The sequence below is a fragment of the Podarcis raffonei genome, chromosome 8 (genome assembly GCF_027172205.1).
Source record: "Podarcis raffonei isolate rPodRaf1 chromosome 8, rPodRaf1.pri, whole genome shotgun sequence".
In the NCBI taxonomy this organism is placed as follows: Eukaryota; Metazoa; Chordata; class Lepidosauria; order Squamata; family Lacertidae; genus Podarcis; species Podarcis raffonei.
Genome location: NC_070609.1, coordinates 75,555,825 through 75,576,848, shown reverse-complemented (window position 1 = coordinate 75,576,848; position 21,024 = coordinate 75,555,825). Strand labels below are relative to the sequence as shown.

Below are 21,024 nucleotides of genomic sequence, written 5' to 3'. Positions count from 1 at the left end.
GAGGTGGTAAAGTCAGCCAAAGAAACTACTCACCCGACAGTACAGGTTCCCTGTTGGAAGTAGCACCTGCTTGGTATTTATGTACAGTGGTACTTCGGGATTCGTTCCGGAGCCCTGTTCGCATCCTGAATAGAACATAAGACATGACTGCGCGGGTTGCGTTTTGCCACTTCCGCACATGCGCATGACATCATTTTTACCATCTGCACATGCGCGAGCGGCAAAACCCGGTAGTAACACGCTCCGTTACTGTACTTGGTTTTACGAAACTCTCTATGCAAACTCCCCTTCGTGCAGCTTACTCTGTGCCGCATTGCAATCTCGTACGGCAATTATGAAAAAGGGATGGAATCCAGACTTTAAAGCATCTTTCCCTAGTGTGGTGCCCTCCAGATGTGTTGGACTACAACTCCCATCACACATGGCAAGAGCTGATGGGAGTTGTAGTCCAGAATGTCTGGAGAGCACCAAGTCAGGGAAGGGGGGTTTTGAAAGCCACAAAAACATTGGCTGCCTCCTTAGAGAAAAGCCTGCTGGAATAAAAGTAGCCATGACGAGTGAAAAGCAGTGAGGGGAAGGTAGGTCAGCCCCATTTCACGGAGCAAGGTGTTCCATAATTTGGGTGCAGCCACGGAGAAGGCCCTATCTCTTATCCTACCCAGCTGTTCTTCAACACCAGGCAGTGCACAGAGCAGGGCCTCTTCTTCTGCGGGCAGGGTGGTATAGCCTTCCCATTCTGTCCACCTCCTGTTTATAAATCAATGGTTTTCTTTGGCTGCAACCCAGGGGTGGGCAACATGATGCCCTCCAGATGTTGGATTGCTGCAGCGCCCATCATCCCCAGCCAACCTGGCCAATACTCATAGATGATGCAATTTGTAATCCAGCAGCATCTGGAGGGCATCACATTGACTACCCCACTATAACTGGAGCCACAAATTTGGGCCCCAGGGCTGAAATATGAATCTGTTAGGAATCTGCCTTTATTAACAGGTAGAGGTGGTGGCCATGAGCTTGGATGGTTTAAATAGTAATAATCAAGATGAATGGTTTGAGGCGAGATCTACCAATAGATAGCTAAACAGAAGCTGTCCACGTTCTGAGCTGGGCCGGCCCTATCGTTAGATGTTTTGAAAGGGCAGCAAATTGTTTGTTATTAAATTTATTGTTTGTTATTGAATTTATTGTTGCGCTTCCGCTGCTAGGGATGGGGAAATGTGCTTCTCTGCCTTAAGACTACCTTGATTGCCCTTGGATACTCTTGAACCTTGATGGCAGAGAGATGCGAGTGGGCAGGGAGATTTGCTGCCACTGCTATCTGTACAATGCCATTGGCCAGCCTTGGCTGAGAGGCAGCTTATACTTTAGCTTATATATTTGCTGAACTCCAGAGCTATATTCATTTATTTTTAATCATTTTATCTAACAAAAATTATATGCCACTTACTAGAACAAAAGACCTCTAAGCATCTTCTCCTTGGGCTGCTTTTCATCGGGAGATTTGTTTGTCCCTTAAACCAGTCAGTCAAGTAGTTTACATCTAGAATCACACATTCTAGGTTATGACAGCTCACCTGTTCTTGATAGCCAGACACTTGGCTTTAATTTACATGTGGGTGTTCTTTCTTTGGGGGGGGGCTGTTTTAAAGCCCTAAATTAAAGGAGTAGAGGTAGAAAGAGGTTGTGTCTGCGCAGCACAATTAGCTTAATGAGTTCGTTAAGAGGCACTGCCGAAAGCTGCCCAGGGACGCTCCATCGCTGTGTGATCAAAACGGATTCTCTCTCTCAGCTAGTTCAGGGTTTGTTTGGGCTCCACACTTTACTCTGTATATTTGCATTTCTTTTTTTCTGTGGATATAATAATAATAATAATAATAATAATAATAATAATAATAATTTTTACACTGGCAGATGGTTCTTCTGAGGGCCTTGCTTAAATATCTGTTTACATGAGCTCCCCCCATGTTGCTTGTAATGGGGGTGGCTGGTTGTTAGCTGATGGGATTTTCTCCCCCCTTCCTCCCGTCATGCACATCATCGTTACAGAGTAATGAGTGTGTAAATGCTCACTAAGCATGCTGACTTCTGTATTTATTATTTTTATTAGTATTTATTTATCTGGGTCTCTCTTAGCAGCCCTTGCCAGATCTGGCAAGTCAAGAGAAGGAAACAAAGTGCTTCTCTCGCACATCTGCTTGTGTCGGGGGCCGCACACATCTGGGCATGAGCATAGTGCGCCAGGGTGTGTGGTCACCAGCTCTCTCAACTCCACCTGTTTTCAAGGGATCCCTTCTCTCTGATTTGAGAGCCTATTAAATTAACACTGGTTTGGTCCACATGTCCAGGCAAGCCAAATCAGCTGCTGGAGCGGACCCACTTCGCTCCCTGTCGGTTCTTTGAGCTCAGCATGTTTGGCTTAGCACAGGGATGCGGGATCTTTCGCCCTCCAGGCGTTTCTGAACTACACCTCCCACCACCACCCCTGGCCATGCTTGCTGAGGCTGATGGGAGCTGAAATTCAGCAACATCTGGAGGGCCAAAGGTTCCCCACACCTGGTTTAGCATGTCTCCCGCTCCTGGGGTCACGGTTAAGCTCTCTGCTCCACAACCATGACCTGTAAGCATAGAACAGACCTTAGCTATACTGGTTTAGCTGCCACACTGCACTAAAAGGACTGGGGAGGCACAAAGCAATTGCTATCTCCTCCCTGGGAACCTGCGCATTTGTACAAAGCGTGGAATGCAAACACATCCACTGAATCTGCAGAGTTATAACAAATATGCTCCAGTGTTGAGGGACCACATACCAAAAGTGCATCACTGCACTTGCATTGGTTTTATCGGCTCTCCACCAGCGCCAAAGAATTTGGATGATTTTACTATAGCGGGGGTTCTCGTCAAAAATCCCTAGTTTTCTCCATAGAATTGCATCTTCGAGGAAACCTTGAAAAGAGGGAATACCTGCTAGACATTTCTGTAGCATAGGTAATGCCTTTCAAGGCTGTCCATAGAATTTTGGTAATTAATAGGTCAGTAAGAGAGCATCTGAGCACAATTCAAACTGTTGGTGTTGACCTTTAAAGCCCTAAACAGCCTCAGCCCAGTATACCTGAAGGAGCGTCTCCACCCCAATCATTCTGCCCGGACGCTGAGGTCCAGCGTCGAGGGCCTTCTGGCGGTTCCCTCACTGCAAGAAGCAAAGCTACAGGGAACCAGGCAGAGGGCCTTCTCGGTAGTGGCGCCCGCCCTGTGGAACGCCCTCCCATCAGATGTCAAAGAGATAAACAACTACTTGACATTTAGAAGACATCTGAAGGCAGCCATGTTCAGGGAAGTTTTTAATGTGTGACATTTTAATGTATTTTTAATCTTTGTTGGAAGCTGCCCAGAGTGGCTGGGGAAACCCAGCCAGATGGGAGGGGTACAAATAATAAATTATTGTATTATTATTACCTGCTTTGCATGTCCCAAGTTGAGTCCACAGTGGCATCTCTAGGGAAAGACCGAAGCCCTGGAGAGCCTGAAACTGCCAGTCAGCATAGGGAATACTGAGCTATATGAACCCAATAGTCTGACTCGGTATAAAGTAGCTTCCAATGTCCTTGACACTATCACTAATATAGAAGAATCTTTACTATGATGTTTCTGGCATGTGCTGAAGAGACAAGCCACTTTGGTGCATAGAGAAAATTTATCACTGACGCTCCAATTGTTATAGAAGTATACTGGAGAGTAAGGGGTTTCTTTGACGTTTCCACAGCATGCCTGAGAAGCAGCCCAGTTCTGCCTAAATCTTAAAGTTCAGCTTGAAAGGCTGCTTGCCTCATTGGCAGCACAGTGGCGGAATCATTGTAGATGGGGGGTTTCTTTCCCCATTTTATCCTGGGACCATGCCTGGCCAAGAGAGGGATTTGGCCAAAGCCATCCATGACTTGGTCTTACAGAGATTTGAAGACAGATCTCCCCAGTCCAAGTCAGACACTCTGGGCTGTAGTCAATACTAGCCCTACTCAGTAGACCCATTGAAATTAATGAGCATGACTAACTTAGGTCCATTAATTTCAATGGATAGTAGACCTAGGACTTTCCCAACATCCCTGCCTTATCTGTTGAGAAGCAGGAGCATGAGAGGGTATACCGTACACCCAACCTACAAAATCTCCCCCTACAACACACCTTGCTTCTTCTTTGTAGTGGGTTGGTCATTATGGCAAGGGGGTTGATTTTGTGATTGGAGGGAGACTTGTCATTCTGGATGCAGACAGAGTGTCTTGAATGCCTGTGTTCCTGAATAAACAGGGTTGGGGCACATGGGGGCATGTAGAGGGCAGTGAGTTTTACCATTCTGGCTGCATATATTTAGATATAGATATCAATATTCTTGATTTTAAAATGGTTGCTACCCAACTCTGAGCAGGAGCAATTTATAAATCAATCAAATCAAATCAATTATATGTTATTTTATTTTTGCACAGGAACCATGAATTTTCCCTTCTTCCTTTGATTTTCATTTATTTAATAATTTACCCCCTAATCCTCTATAAATATTTCTGAAAGCAGCTCTTACTGCAAGGTCCAAATATGGAAGAGATCGAACATTAACCATCCATCAGTTGATGACAGGATGTCGCCCAAATGCCTCTTCTGCTTCTAAGATGGCAGGAAGGTTGCGGGGAGGCAGGCTTGCAGACATGGGTCTGCCACTTTGGCACAATTTAGGAGGATAGCAAGAAATTTTCAGGCCCTGCATGGCTCAAGGGACCTATCCTGGCTGAGACACAGGCCTTCCTGAGAGTCTGAGCTTTATCCCTGATGTGAGAGACAAACATCAGCTGTTTAATAGCGCAGGCCCAAACTCAGGTCTTATGAGCACTGGTGGAGGAAGAAGAGTGGGGCGGAGCATATCGCCACCGGCGGCACGATACCAGCAGGGTGCCTTCGCAGCTGGGGCCCCACCCACGCTGCTCTCCGCCCCCCCCCCCGGTGCCAGAGCATGAAGCTCCACCACTGCTTATGAGTCTGAGTTCTCAAAGGTGATAACGGCAGCCTGGCAGAAGTGCAGCAAGGTACCCAGCAGAACCAAATACTGGCCACTGAGAGAACAGGATGCTGGACCAGATGGGCCTTTGGCCTGATCCAGCAGGCACATCTTAATGTTCTTAATGCCTGGTGGTCAAAGTATAGAGTCTGATGAAGAAGGAGGTTGAGCCAACACCCAGATTCCTCAGATACATGACTTTATAGTTTTTTCAGTGCAACCCTTACCTCATCCTTAAGAACAAGAGAGAGAGCTGCAGCCCCTGCTCTCCTTTGCTTCTGGGACCTGGGGTTTTATTTACTGTATTTTTCCGTGCATAAGACTATATTTTTTCCTAAATTTTTGAAGTTTAAAATAAGGGGTCATCTTATACACGGATAGTGCATATTGCATTTTCTTAATTTTAAGTCCCCCAAAATAGGGGGTGTCTTATACACAGAAAAATACGGTATTTTCCCAAAATACCACGTGGTTGTAATAAAACCTCTAAGCAGTTTACCAAAACACAAAAACAAAAGCCCCCCCCCCAATTTTATTATTAAAAGACAGTTAAAATCAAAAGAGATGATAACACACGTCAGCATTCAACATGTCTAGACATGCCTAGACAAACACATTTGAAGCAAGCCCCAAAAAGAGCCCGGCAAAGTTGTCTGCTTGGTGTCAACAGGCAGGGAGTTTCAAAGTGCAGGTGCTGCCATGTTAACAGGATTGGCTTCTTGCAAATGGGGAACGAATATTGTGAGGCATCTGTCATGGTGCCGGTTCCACCGATCAGAGTGGTTGAAGTGGGCATTGCATGGGGTCAGGCGATCCTGCAAGTATGACCATTTGGCCAGTAAGGAGGCTAAACTCTAATTAGGCTCTTATGTGGGTCCTTGACAGGGCCACTGAGGCCATGTAGCAACTGTGCATTCTTATGGCACACTTGCTAGGATGCTCTCGCTGCTCCACTGACCTTTGAGAGAAGACCCATGCATTGCCAGTGCTCACAGCACAGCCTGGCCATTCGCTCTGCAACCATTTTGTCTGCACAGGCAGCTTTTTGAAGCGGGTTTTGTTTCCATATATTTGAAACGACAAGCCCGAAGAGCATTTTGTGCCAATAGGGCGTGATGAACGTATCAACTTTCAAAAGCCCAAAATGAGGGGTGCTAAAAAATTGTAGCATGACTTGGGACTTCAAAAGATATTTTGGTTCAATTAATATAATTTAGTTTTGCTTGGCAAGTAAAATGTGTGTAAAAGTGCACAGAATTCATATAAAAATGGTAGTATTATTTTTAGCATTGCCTGACATTTTCAGAAGGTAAAATTAAAATTATTTTGTTTTCAGAAAGCAGTTTATGTGCTTCTTCATCCAATGTAGACTTACCAAGCTAAATGTTGTCCAATCACAAAAATAATAGATTTGAATTTCACACACCCAAAAGCATATTTTTAAGGCCCCCTCGCCAAAGAAATTTGCAAAAACTAAGTTTCACCCCAGTAAAATGAAATGCCCTATTGTGTCAGTTGCCCTCCTGTGTGGATCAAATTGTGTTTGCGGTCTGCCTTTAGAAGTGGGGGGGGGGCCTTTGCGACGGTGTGCAAAATGAGCAGGTGTGCACTTGTGTGCAAGCTTTTCTGTTTTGAGGAGCTAAACAGATGCTGGCCTTTAAAAATTAATAAGTTTGAACTGTTTCAAGTGTCAGAAAGAGCAGAGGAGAAATATAACCCTTTAGCAACCTATTAACAACGGGAGCATCGACCAGGGAAAATTCCTTTGCCCTTGATCCCCCAGTTCTTCAGACCTCTTCCTCACCCCCAAACACACACGCCTCGACCCCTTGGCATGATGTGCCGTTGCTGCTGATCCTGTTAATTTCAGGGGTAAATGGATTTTTGCCTGCTAGTCACACTAACCTTCCCCATCTACTCCTTGACCATGGCAATATCTGGTGTAAAATGAGGCTAGCCCTTATCTGCCAGTGCAGTGCATGGGTTTCCTCTTGGAGCAGGGTTGGGATCTTTCTGGCCAATGAAAGCAGGGCTTTCCCTATAAGTTAAATTTGCGTCCCGTCTTTTTCAGCCCACCCAAAGCAGCTGATGATTTAAATCAGTGCTTCTTAAACTTGGGTCCCCATCTGTTGTTGGACTACAACTCCCATCATCCCTGACCACTGGTCCTACTAGCAAGGGATGATGGGAGTTGTAGTCCAAGAACAGCTGGGGACCCAGGTTTGAGAAGCACTGATTAAAATGAGCAGTAGCTAAGAGTGAATGTCAGCAGCTGAGTTATACCATGCGAGTCAGGCCATGGGGCTGTCTGGTTCAGTGCTGCCTGCACTGATTGGCAGCAGCTGTCCAGCATTTCAGACAAGAGGCATACCTAGAGATGCTGCAGGGGGTTGAAACTGCTGCCAGCTGCACACCAAGCAGGATCCCTAGCATGTCCCTTCCCTTAAAACATAGGAAGCTGCTATATCCTGCATCAGCATCTTGCCCCATCTAGCTCATTGCTGACTATACTGCCTGGCAGGGACTCTCCAGGGCTTCAGGCAGAAAGTCTTTCCCAGCCCTACCTGAAGATGCCACTGGGGAATTAACCTGGGGCCTTCTAAGTGCCAAGCAGATGCTCTGCCACTGAGCTATGGGATTCCTTTCTTGGTGGAAATGGCCACATGAATTTGAACAGTGCTGTCTGGCAGTGCCTGTGAATCAGCAATTTGTGGGGCTCCCTGTCCTCCCTGCAGCTACTTCCTCTCGTGCCTTCCGTCAAGCAGAAATTCTTGCCACACTTCAGTTGGCGCCAGCGGTTGGCATGTCCTGTGGGGGTCTCTGCGTGGCGTGACGGATGGCTCTACTTCTTGGCAGAAGGCACTCTCCTTAATTAGCTCTTCAGCTGCCCTCATATCCCCAGGGCACAGTGGTGCACCACACTCGGAGTGGGCAAAAAACAAATATTTCCAAACAGGTCTGGCAGCCACCCCTGAATTAGACACGAGAGAAGAGGGTGAGATGAGGGTGGTGGCATGAGGAACCTGTGGCAGCAAGGCAAGGATTTCAGACCCCATCTGCACCATACATTTAATACACTTGAGTCATGGCTTACCCCAAAGAGTTCTCAGCAAAGAACTGTAGTTGTTTAAGGGTGTTGTCTAAGAGTTGTTAGGAGACCCCCATTCCCCTTCCAGAGCTAGTTGTCAGAGTTCCCTGGGAAGAGGGATTGATTGCTTAAATTCACACTGAATGGTAGCTCTGCGAAGGGAATAGGGGTTTCCTAACAACTCTCAACCCATGGGACGTGGGTGGCGCTGTGGATTAAACCACGGAGCCTAGGACTTGCCGATCAGAAGGTTGGCGGTTCAAATCCCTGCGACGGGGTGAGCTCCCATTGCTCGGTCCCAGCTTCTGCCAACCTAGCAGTTTGAAAGCACCTCAAAGTGCAAGTAGATAAATAGGTACTGCTCTGGCGGGAAGGTAAATGGCGTTTCCGTGCGCTGCTCTGGTTCGCCAGAAGCAGCTTAGTCATGCTGGTCAATGCAATTGACCCTCGGCCAATAAAGCGAGATGAGCGCCACAACCCCAGAGTCGGTCAAGACTGGACCTAATGGTCATTTACCTTTTAACAACTCTCAACACCCTTAAAAAATGACGTTTCTCATGAGTCTTTGGGGGAAGCCATGACTGCTTCAAGTGGCATGGTGCTGTTGCATATGTCAGGTGCAAATGTGGCCTCAGTCTCTTACGAGAGAGCAAGGTAGGCGGAAAAGGAGCAGGAGTCAGGAGTGCAGAGGCAGGACTCAGAAGCACTTCTAGCAAGGCGGCTTCAGCAAATGTCAACAACCAGAGAGGCGAGTGTATAGACAACTAAGGGGAATAGGGAAGGGCTCGTCAACCTTGTTAGGCCTAGGGGCACATTTGGAGCAAGTGCTGTGGGAAGAGAGAAAGTGCATGCACACGCTCACATACAGTTTGCTTTTTCAAGGGATTTGGATAAAAACTGGATCCAGTAGAATTAATCTGAGCAGCTGGTATGGCTCAAGTAGAGCATGAGACTTAATCTCAGGATCGTGGGTTTGAGCCCCACATTGGGCAAAAATATTCCGGCATTGCAGGGAGTTGAACTAGATTACCCTCATGCTCCCTTCCAACTCTAACAATTCTATAATTCTGTGAGCCTTGAAGTACATATACAACAGAAAGAGGAAGTGGGAAAGAGTGTCACTCTTCCAACTTTCTCCTTCAGCTCTTTTCAAGGGAGAAAAGGGTAACCACTTTATACCATCAAGGAGACAATGGGTGGAGGAGGGCCTCAGAGGCTGGGGAAGATCCAGTGGTGCTTAATTTTTTTGTTTAATTGCTTAGTTTAATTGCTTCTGACAGCTGGTTTAGGCTGCCTCTTCTGGACTGAGGAAATGACGTAGAAATGAGAGCGATGATCATTTGTTCAAGACTGATACCTCCTAAAGCTCTGCCACCCATGTGGATTGGTAGGGCGCAGAGTTCTCATATGAAATGTGGGGGTCTGATAGGCCAAAACAGCACCCTCAATGCCCTTAGCGGTGTTGGAAAGGAAAAAAGGCATACTGGAATGCCTGTTTCTCCACTATTTAGACTGCCATTAGCAGAAACCTTCTGGGAGTCGGGGCCCAATCTAGCCCAGATCAAACACTGGGGTTTATTAAGTCCTTTGGTGACAATGAGCAAGAGTTAAACATGTGCTTAACCCCCACCCTGCCAATTGTAATGTAGGGTGCCTGTGGTCACGCCACATACCTCTTACTATGGTGTCCTTGGAACAGAAAGAGGGAAGACCATAAATTGAACATGCTGTTAATATCATCACATCTCCCGAGTGCAATCTAGATCTTTCCAATTAAGATGTGTTTCTGCCAGAGGTTTAACCTGAGTTTAAAACTTCCAGACTGTAGTTGTAGACGGTGGCAGAGTTATCCTCTCCCTTGCATCCTCAGTGCCCTGGCAGAGCGAGGGCTCCCTGGAGTTCCTTGGATCGAGACTTGATAGGATTTAAAACCAGGTGAAGATGGTTGGTGATGCAGACTAGGTGGGGAAAAGAGCCTGTTTCGCAACCCTTGTGAATCTTTTGTGCCATTTTGGAATCTGAACAAAGAAGAACTTGGTTTACCTTTTGTTCCCAAGGCCAAAATTGCTATTTTGTTTTTGTTTTTCTAAAGTTCATCTCTCCGCCACTGCTCAGGTTTCTCAATCACCTGCTTTGGCGTATTCCTGATTCCTTGCAGTTCTTTCTCCTCTCCTTCTTTCCTCCCCTGGGAGAGGCATGTCTGCTTCTGGCATCTGTCCCCTTTTCTGCAAACGCCGTGGCAAAGAAGCGATTTAAATTTTTTAGCAATGCCCCTCTCTTCTGTCAATTACGCCCCCCCCCTTTTCCATCTCTTCAAGGCCTTCTGCCTCTGCAATTGACCACCTCTTCCTGTGTGCTTTGCAAATGCTATCTTCCCTGCTGCTGCCACTCCTCTCTTTTGCCATCTTCCACTCCAAAAAGCCTGTCCTTAACTCTCTCTCTCTTTCCTCTTTCCTGCCATTCCTCCCCTGGGCCGCAGCCTCGGTTTCCCCTTCAATTCATGGCTCCTCTTTGATGCCCGCCCCAAGAGGCTCTCGCAAGGAATGTAGTGCTGTGTGGCATTTGGAACCTCAGAGCAGATGGCGATTTAGCTCTGGATGTTTCCCCATCGGAGTCCCCTTTCAAATCACTCCGCAATATGCTCTGTACAATGCACCCTCCTAGTTGCTGGTTTCTGCAAGCCCCTGTTGTGTTGCTGGCTGTTATGCCTTTGCTGCCCGGCATATCATGGACTGCAGTAGTCCAGCCAAGCTTTCCTTATAGCAGACAGTCAGGCCTCTGTCTCTTGTTCTCTGGGGGAAGGGTCGTAGCTCAGTAACAGAGCATGTGCTTTGCAAGCAGAAGGTCCCAGGTTTTAACCCAGGCAAGGCTGGGGTTGCACTCTGCCTGAAACCCTGGAGAGCTGTTGCCACTCAGTGTAGGCGTTACTGAGTAAGATAAACCCAACAGTCGTGACGCTGTGTATAATGAAGTTTTCTGAGTTCTGTTTCTTCCCTCTCTGCTGCCGCTGCCCCTTTCTCTGCTTCTCAAAACCAGAGTCTACAATTACCTATTTCATATAGCACATGCAGAAAAGCATTGGGGACGGGGAGCACAGAAAGCTGCTGTATACTGAGTTGTACCAATGGTCTATCTAGCTCAGTAATGCCTACACTGACAGGCAGAGGCTCTCCAGAGTTTCAGGCAGGGAGTTTGTCCCACCCCTACCTGGAGGTGCTGTGAACTGGACATAAGAAAAAGCCTCCTGGATCAGGGCAGTGGCCCATTTAGTCCAGCACCCTGTGTTCACCTTTGACCTTTTGCATATAAAGAGATATGGCCATTTGCAGGAACAGAGGAGGCAGGAGTCTCTCTCAGCCTTACCTGGAGGTGCTTTTGGCAATTTAACCTGAGACCTTCTGCATGCCAAGCAGGCACTTTAACCACTGGGTTATGGCTGGGTTTAGCGTTCCAGCGGAGATGCTAGCTAGCCCCACAATTTAATTAACATGAGTGTGGATCTTCTAGCCATTTCCTATAAACATTCTGTAGGTGCAAAGTGCTTCCGCGGAGAGAGCCGTTCACTGCAGGAAGCCAGCTTTAAAATTTTGCACCATTCAAGCCTCCAGATAGTGACTGAGGATACACACAGCCCAATATAGAAACCTTGCTGTGGTTTCTGCAACGTCGCACCTTGCCCAGACAGTGGCTACAGCTGAGTGCATTCTGTGGGTTTGCCATGCAAATGCAGAATCTACTGTTACAAAATCTCATATCCTGCTCTGTATGGTGGAAAGTCACATGCCCTAGTGGGAAGCCCGTGTGCAGGACGTGAGAGTAGTTGCTCTCTCCTGCTGTCGATCCTGGTATTCTGGCCTGGTTCACACATAATGCTAAGCCATGCGTTGCAATCTGTGGTTTAATTGGACCATCCAAACCCAGCCCACAAACAACCCTTGGTAACAAACCAGAGTTTGCTGTTGGTTTGTAAACCTTGTTCTGTGAACCCGGAGGGACCATATAGACATAATGACTTCCCTTTTCATGTCAGACACTCATGCAGGTAGCTCAACGCATAACATAGCAGCACCGCATGCCAGGCTCCAAGAAGTGTGAACCCAACTTGAAATTAGCACCCGACTAACCAAGGAAGGCAGGGGCGGGGTTGAATTTATTTCCTTTGAAAAATGTTCTCATGATATTCACACTTCCCTTTTTCCTCTTTCTTTCTCTTTCTTTCTTTCTCTCTCTCTCTCTCTCTCTCTCTCTCTCTCTCTCTCTCTCTCTCTCTCTCACATTCAGGTTTTCCGGAAGCCAGCACTGCGGACACATTCACTGTGCATACCAATACCGAGAACATTATCACTGCCTTGACCCGGAGTGTAACTATCAGGTAAAAACCAAATGAAAATAAATCATCGGCGGGGGGGGGGGATCCTTAAATAGTACGGTGGGGCAAAGTTCAATCCCAGGCTTTGAAACAGCAAGGGTTTGTTGGGGAGAGGGGAGGAGCTTTGTTTGAGTCTTTGGAGTGCCACACTGGCTGCGAGCTAAATAGACCAGTGGTCTGACTCAGCAAAAGGTAGCAACAGTGAGATCATCTGCTTGGGAAGGGCCAGAGCTCAGCGGCAGAACACATTCAGAAGGTTCAGTCCCTGGCATCTACCAGCGATAAGATCTCAATGGTAGGTCATAGGGAAGGCCTCGTTCTACTCGAGACCCTGGGGAGCAGCTGCCAGTCAGAGTAGACTGGCCTTCCCCCAACTTGGTGCCCTGCAGATGATCATTGCCCATGCAGTAGCCAATGTGCTCTGAGTCACAATAGCTGGCTGTAACATCGCCTCCTGCAGGAGCGATTTTCCCATTGACACAAGGATCGTTTCTCAAGTCTTGCATTATTAATACAGCATCTACATAGTTGTGCACACGCAATACATTTGAAGCATGTTTGTTCATGCCAAAGAATCCTGGGAACCGTAGTTTGTTGCGGGCACTGGGAACTGTCACTCTCTGTGGAGTAAAATACCGTTTGCAGGATTCTTGGGACGAAGTGGGAGCATGCTTGAAATGTGCTATAGATTCACAGTATGTATGCAGCCTGTGAAGCCACCCCAGATTTGTTTTCTACTAGGAACCTGGCACAGTAGATAGCTGTATCATTGAGATCAAAGCCTACTGTGCCCCAGGAACACTTTGAGATTTGGATGGTGGATCACAGGATTCAGCCAGAGGAACTGAATCCTGGAATTTGTTCATGCAACCATGAGCGTCCCTGCAAATCATTTTTGAAGGTTCTGCACATGACAATACCCTGCCGATGACCAGCTGGTTAGATACAGCCACTGCCCCATGGAGGATTAGAAGGATAAATACGTGTCAGAGGCACTCACAAAACCAGTCACTGTACCCGCACGTACAAATTGGGGTGTCTTCACCATATAACTCCCCCATAGGCCAGCAAAGGGGGGAAACCTGCATCCCTTCAGATGTTGCTGGACTCCAGCTCCCATCAGTCCCAGTCAGCATGGCCAGGGGTCGGGGCTGGTGATGGGAGCTGTAGTCCAGAAACATCTGGAGGGCTAAAGGTTCTTCACCCTTGGCATCAGCTAATGGTCTGCAGACACACAACCTTTTCTCCCTAAAGGGCAGCCTCATCATCAGACCTCAATTCCAGTGGCATCATCCTATAAGCAGGCAGCAATCAGCTTCCTGTGATAGTGGAAGACGAGTAGAAACCTTAAGCCAGCAGACACCATTTGAAGCACAGGCTTTCCCTGGCTTCCCCTGGAGGAGCTGCGCCGTCAAGCAGGCGGGGGAGGGTGACAAATCAGGCTCAGCCTAGCTGGCCAAGTGATGCCTCAGCAGCTACTGATGCAAAGCAACCATTGAGACAAGCAGCGGTCCTGAGATTGCGGTTTAGTTTCGGGAAGAGATGGCTGGATGCTGGGAGGAAGGGGCAGAAGCCAGGCTGCAATTGCTGGGAGAGGTGCCAGGGCAAGATTGTCAAGCCAGCTTCCCAGTCACATGCTGTGTTTGTTTACTCTGCACTTGAATCTGAGCGAGTGACGCCACTGTTTCTGTGGTTAGGGCCTCCGCACATGGTGGGGCAGGAGGTGTGCAAGGGATTCCCAGGAACTGCCCGCAGCGGAATCTTGATTTCTGCCCTGGCACCCGCCAGGCTCGGAGGAACAACTTCAACCACAGCAAGGGAAACTGGCCCAGTCCTGGCCAAGCCCTGGGGGCCCCGTGGGTTTCTATTGATCGAACCGGGGATGTGGGCAGTGACCATTCTGCACCAAAGAGGAGCCGTCTGTCTGATGAGACGGGCCGTAAGGAAACAAGAGGGCCTTGAAGAAAAGGGGGGGGGGAGGCTCTTGCAACAGACCTTGGGAGCTGTCCAGGCTTGTGGGTGGAATCGCCTGATCCCACCAGGGAATAAAGCTTTAGGCTGAGTTTTTCCAAATGCAAATTACCCTGCAGGCGAGATATATATTTCTTATAATGAACGGCGCTCAGTAATAAGTGGCCGCAAATTAACGGTGATTGGCAATGGAATTCCTGTAATATAACGCCTTGGGGAAATCAGCCCTAGGCTCTTCTTTGGCGTTCCTGTGTAAATCCCAAAATTTAATAAAAGCAACAGAAATAGATCAGGATTTATTTTTAGTATAGCAGGAAAATGGGTGGGAATTTGGGGAGGGGGAGATATTTTCCTATATGTGTCCAGAGGGTATTTTTCTTGGCATCTAGACAACCTACTCCATCCAACAGGCTAAACTGGGCTTGTAGCCTCCCTACCAGAGCTTGGAAGAGGCGTCTCAAGGTGCTGGGTACTTGGAAAGGGAAGGATTGTCTGCATATTGAAGTCTTGCCAACCAGGTGTCTCTCAGAATGGAAACCTGCTTTCCTAAGCTGTAGGAAGGGATTTTAGCTCAGTGGCAGGGCATCTCCTTGCATGCAGAAGGTTCCGTCTTCAATCTGCCTGAAACCCTGGAGAGCTGCTGCCAGTCAGTATGGACCAATGATCTGACTCGGTATAAGACAGCTTCCGATCTCCTGAGCTAGGGCAGTTTCATTCACAACACTTCAGTTGGTGCTTGCATTTTCCATTTCTCCCATTTCAAAATAAAGCCTGGAATGTTGTTTGTTGTAAAGACAACCCTCTTTTGTGGTGTTCACACATTGCCACCCTTTTGCCATTACTTACGAACACACTGTTAAAGCTACAAATGGCTTTAGAGTGCACAGTTGCTGAGCCAGTATGAAAGGGATTCTTCCTCCAAAGGCCCTCCCGCAACTCATGTCGCCCCACCGCCTCAAGTAGTACTTAGCTTTCACAGTTTAATGTGGGACTGCCTCTTCCACACTTCCCAAACCAAAGTGTGAATGGAAAGACAGCTATCCTTCAAACACTGCATTTCTCCAGATTTTGCAGTGCAGTTTTCTGACCCAAAACTGTGTATAAAAATGTATTTGCAGGGGTAAATCCACACAAAGTATCAGGGAAAGCAATGTACAAAAGCGTGTTGTCTCATATGAAATTGCTTACAAAAAAAGCTTATATTGGGTTGTACCCAGTCTCAGTCCTGCTCAGAATATACCCATTGGAATTAAAGGATGTAAAACTGACTTGGGAATATTGATTTCTATGGGTTTGGTCTAACTTAGTTGGGTAAAAAGGTAAAGGGACCCCTGACCGTTAAGTCCAGTTGCGTATGACTCTGGGATTGCGGCACTCATCTCGCTTTACTGGCCGAGGGAGCCGGTGTTTGTCCACAGACATGTGGCCAGCATGACTAAGCTGCTTCTGGCGAACCAGAGCAACACATGGAAACGCCATTTACCTTCCCGCCGGAGCAGTACCGATTTATCTACTTGCACTTTGACGTGCTTTCGAACTGCTAGGTTGGCAGGAGCAGGGACCGAGCAATGAGAGCTCACCCCGTCACGGGGATTTGAACTGCCAACCTTCTGATCGGCAAGCCCTAGGCTCTGTGGTTTAGACCGCAGCGCCACCCTCGTCCCACTTAGTTGGGTCCAGCCCAATAAATCATAAACCCTTGTGGAAATTGGGCAACCCAAACTATGGACACTGAAGAAGAAAAAAGAGAAACTGAAATTGACAAAGATCTGCCCCTGCCTCCCTGCTCCCAGCCCTGCCTCACCTCTTCTGCGTCTTCCTCTTGCCCCCCAGAGATTCACAAGCAAGCAAGATGTGATCCGGCATTACAACATGCACAAGAAGCGGGACAATTCCCTCCAGCACGGCTTCATGCGCTTCAGCCCGCTCGACGACTGCAGCGTTTACTATCACGGCTGCCACCTGAATGGGAAAAGCACACACTACCACTGCATGCAGGTAACGATGCTGGGCTTCTGCCTTCAAGTGGCACAGAGAGCAAAGGGACCCCCAGGGCTAGTATCTGCATGGATGTTTTAACAGAGCCACCAACCCTCACGGGTGCCATGCATTTCCAGGTTGGAGCTAGGCTGGGAGGGGGGCGTGTGGTCCAGAGATTCCTTGGGAGGGGGGCTGTAGCTCAGTGGTAGAGCACCTGTATCATCCAAGGATCAATGCTTAGCCTCCCTTGGTAGGGCTGATGAGACCATGGAGAGCCGCTGCCAGCCAGTGTAGGCAGTACTGAGCTAGATGGACAAATGGTCTGGCTCAGTAGAAGACCATTTCCTATGATTCCTTGTGCAAAAGTCATCTTCCACCACGGAGCCAACATGTTGCTATGAGGATTCATAATGGGATTCTTACCTTTAAAGATACTACTAGATCCCCCCATAGCTGCTTCGGGGAAGGCTGCTCAGCTTGCCAGCCTATTGTGCCAGCTCACGGGATCAGGAGATCTTGAAGAGATTTCCCCAACCATAGTGCCCCAGATGCCGTTGTTTACCCACACATTTGATGTCTGAAAGAGATTGGGTTGTGTCCAATGCTTGTCCTTCTCAGACTAGATACACTGGAATTAATGGACTTGACTAACATGTGTCCACTAATTTCAATGGGTCTACTCTTGAGTAGCACCTTGTTAGCCACGACCTTCTATCTCTGGCAAGTCACAGTGGCCAAAACAATGTGATTGATTTTAATAGTTTTTGGAATGCTTTTGATTGCTTTTAGAAGGCTTTTTAAAAATAACGCTACAGATACTTTTTTCACTTTGGGCTCTTTTTGGAGAAAGGGCAGAGTATAAATCAAACAAATAAAGAATATCTGTATGGCCACATGTTGCAGAAGGTGGACCAAGAAACCCCGTTTATAGGCACAGATTTCTGAGAGATCCCTGTTTCACCAGGAGGTTGATTTTGGGCAGAAATCTCTCTGTCTAGGCTCACCTATCAGAGTCAACCCAAAGATGAGTAAAAGGAGCATTTTTCTAAAGAGCTTTTTATTCAGATGAGTGCCATAGGCAACAATGGGAAACGTTGCTTGATTCCGTCCATTCCCGCTCAAATTTTGACAAGAAGAGTCATAAACAGCTCCGCTGTGCACCCAGGACAGGCACATTTCCTGGGTGTGGGGGAAAGGCCAGAGTTTGGAGTGGAGAGCTGATATTTCCCCCTTACACACATCCGGGCAGATCCTTTGTAGGAGTGATGGAAGGGTCAAGCTCTGGGGGTCTCTCTCCAGGGTGCTCCTTCCTCAAGCCAGAGAGGCCATCAGAACTGCCGCATTCCTCTGTTGATATACAACCTCTCTGCGCAAGGCCTGCCCTTTAGCAATCGCGTTTGTCCCTTTGTAGCCAGCTGCTAAGCCAATCAAATATTAATAACAGCCCAGTGTCAAAAGAAAGAAGGGAAGAAAGGAAGCTGGCTCTCTCACTGCCAGGGAAAAAAGAGGTTTGCGAGAATTATGGTGCAGCCTGTCGCTGCGAGGGGGGTTTCCAAAGCCAGCCATTTTGCAACCACGCCATCTCCGGAAGCCGTATGTCAGGGGTGGGAAAGCTGTGGCCTCCAGGTGGCGTTTGGCTCCCATCAGCCCCAGCCAGCATGCCCAGTGGTCAGGGAGATGATGGGCGTTTTAGGCCAGCAACAACAGGAGCTGGCCTGTTGTTCTTCAGGCTCTCTTGCAGCCATGGAAATCAGGCTGTCAGGAGGGGAGCCATGGTGTGGAGAGATCCCTCCATCACCCTAAAATACTTTAAGCCTACCTGTGCAAGGGGGATTTAGCCCTTGGGTGTACTCTCGTTTCTACCAAGCACATGGGTTCTCAGGAGGAGGCCATCAACAGCTACCGGCCAGCCACGATGGCTATTCTCTGCCTCCACAGTTGGAGGTGGTTTGCTTCTGAATACCAGTTGCTGGAAACCACAAGAGGGGAGAGGACTCTGGTGTTCCAGTCCTGCTTGCAGGTTTCCCCACAGACATCTGGTTCACCACTGTGAGAACAGGATTCTGGACTAGATGGGCCATTGGCCTGATCCAGGAGGCCCTTCTTATGGGTTTCTGTGGAAGCTTATGAGGTCCCCTCAGGGAGAAGATCAGCACTGACCTGGAGGGCTACAGGAGGGTGTTGAGTTTGTTCTGCGCTGTCCTCTTACCCTGCAAAGGGTGGCCTGGCTTTGTCTTCCCCATCTCAGGATACCTCCGGAATGTTTCTGGACTCCCAACTCCCATCATCCGTGACTCCTGCCTGCCTGCTTTGGGCTGATGGGAGTCCAGCAACTTCTGGGAGGAAACTAAGCTGGCAAAGGCAGGCCTAGCCCATGTGAACACAGAGCACACTCCCAGAATGGGATCCGCTGCCCCGCAGCAGAAGCGTTTGTGCGGAAGGAATTCTGTGGGAATGGGTAGAAAGGGTTGCCCGAAGCCAATGCCCATGTTAAGAAGAAAAGGCCTTGGAACAGGACGAGTTCCCAATTCGAGCAAATATCTCTTAAACAGCAGTATTTGCGCCTGGCCCTCTCCTCCCTCCCCCCCCCCACCTTTATGTCCATAATTGGCATGGGCAAAATTCAGTTAGTTGTTTATACCAATGGACATTTTTCCTGCTTTAGCACAAAGAGCCCCATTGCAAATTATTCATGAGGAGTTTTTTGTTTAATTTTGCCTTTTAACACCATGGCCGGGTCTGTCTTCTTTCAAGGTGTCACTGTGGAAAGAAGCCCATGTTCTATCGGGAATCGCTTCGGATCTCTCTCTCTCTCTCTCTCTCTCTCTCTCTCTCTCTCTCCCCTCCGCCCCCTACTTCCCCCCCCCCCGGGTGTTTTCCAGATGTTTTGTTATTGCCTCTTTGAATCAACGCAAGCTGAACCGAACCAGGAGTATGGGGCTGGTGTGGGGGTGGGAGACAGGAAGGGTGTTTTGATTTGCTTCATTTCTGAGATGGTGCAGGCGTTGGCACATGACACACAGAAGGTGGTGGGGAGGGCGAAAGCGCTCTTGGCGGGCACAGTGGCATTGTCAGATTCCACTGGAATTTTACTCAATATGGCAAATTAGCTCACTTTGCTCAGGAACAGCTGAGGGAGGAGGTAGGGTTTCAGCATTCCATTCCCAACACACACACACATCACGCCTGTGAGTTTATAGCAAAGCAGATGACAAAGGGTGTTCATTCCCCGTGGCCAACTTGATAGGGTAGCCAAGTCTCCTGCACTGGTCATTCACTGACCATTTTCACAGTGGCTAACCAGACGCCCCAAGGGGAAGGCCACAGGCAGCACTTGAGTGCAGCAACAACTCTTGTAATTTCCAGCAGCTGGGATTTAGAGGCATACTGCCTCCTGCACAACTATCACATGTGCCTGTCTCTGCTACATATTGCTGTTACGTCACCTTGGACTGTGGAAGCAGACCCACTTGCTGACCAGGTTGATCCAGCAGCTGCCAACCTGACCTTCCAACTCCTCTACCTTAAGTGGGATAGGCCATAATTTTAGGACTGTTTCCTCCCCCACTTGCTATTTTGGGAGAGGGACCCTGTAGCTAGATCACGTCCTTTGCAGGAAGAAGGCCCCAGGTTCCATCCCAGTCATCTCCAGTTAAAAAGATTGCAGGTGATACGGAAGACCTCACTCTGCCTGAGACCCTGGAGAGCTGCTGCCAGTCAGAGTAGGCAATACTGGCCTAGGCTGGGAAATAGCCTGGCACAATATAAGGCAGCTTCCTATGTCCTACTCTCTGTCACCCCCATGCCCTAAGTAAGTGTAGCTGGAGCGAATATCTGCCCCTTTTGCTCTGCTGCCAGGCAGGAAAGTTTCAGAAGTCATGGTATTTCTCCCAGGTGGAGATGCTCCTGTCCTTTATAAACTCTCTGCTCTCTCCCCAGCAACGTCTCTCAGGGGAGCTTATATGTCACTCTTTCTTTCATTTACCCAACCTTCACCCCGTCTCCTGATTGTTCCTTTGCACCAGGTGGGCTGTAACAAAGTCTATACCAGCACTTCTGACGTAATGACTCATGAGAACTTCCACAAGAAGAACACCCAGCTCATCAATGATGGATTCCAGCGGTTTCGGGCCACGGAGGACTGTGGCACGGTGGACTGCCAGTTCTACGGGCAGAAGACCACTCACTTCCATTGCAGGTGGGCTCTCTGCAAAAGGGGGAAAGAGTTCAGGTTACCCCGAGGGCATCACTCCTCTCTAGCCTGGTGCCCTTCAGGGCTACATGTTGAGCTACAGTTGCCATCGGTGATGGCAGCTCTTGTTTACAACAAACACAACCAAGAAAAATCTAAAGGACATGCTGGTCCAAAGAAAGACAGGTCTTACAGATCCTGCCCAATTAAAAGAGGCCACAACTACTTGAAACCCTTCACGCTGAGGGCCAGAAGCTTGGGTAAAGAGGAAAGTTCCCGCCTGGTGCCTAAAATTAGATGAAAAGAGTGCTTCCCTGCAAAAAGCATTCCACAAGTGTGGAGTCACCACTGAAAAGGACCATTCTCATGTTGCCACCTCTCTAGAC

At 48.3% G+C, this 21,024-nt stretch overlaps 1 protein-coding gene across 8 annotated transcripts in view; it reads left to right on the top strand.

The window, feature by feature from the left end:
* The window catches only part of CASZ1 (castor zinc finger 1), a 306,042-nt gene that overhangs the window by 255,568 nt on the left and 29,450 nt on the right, over positions 1-21,024 (top strand). For all 8 annotated transcript variants that reach the window (XM_053400928.1, XM_053400925.1, XM_053400926.1 and 5 more), the window contains 3 exons: positions 12,408-12,498; positions 16,300-16,464; positions 20,472-20,644. In XM_053400928.1, the coding sequence (XP_053256903.1) occupies positions 12,408-12,498; positions 16,300-16,464; positions 20,472-20,644 (429 nt within the window). The remainder of the gene's footprint in view (positions 1-12,407; positions 12,499-16,299; positions 16,465-20,471; positions 20,645-21,024) is intronic.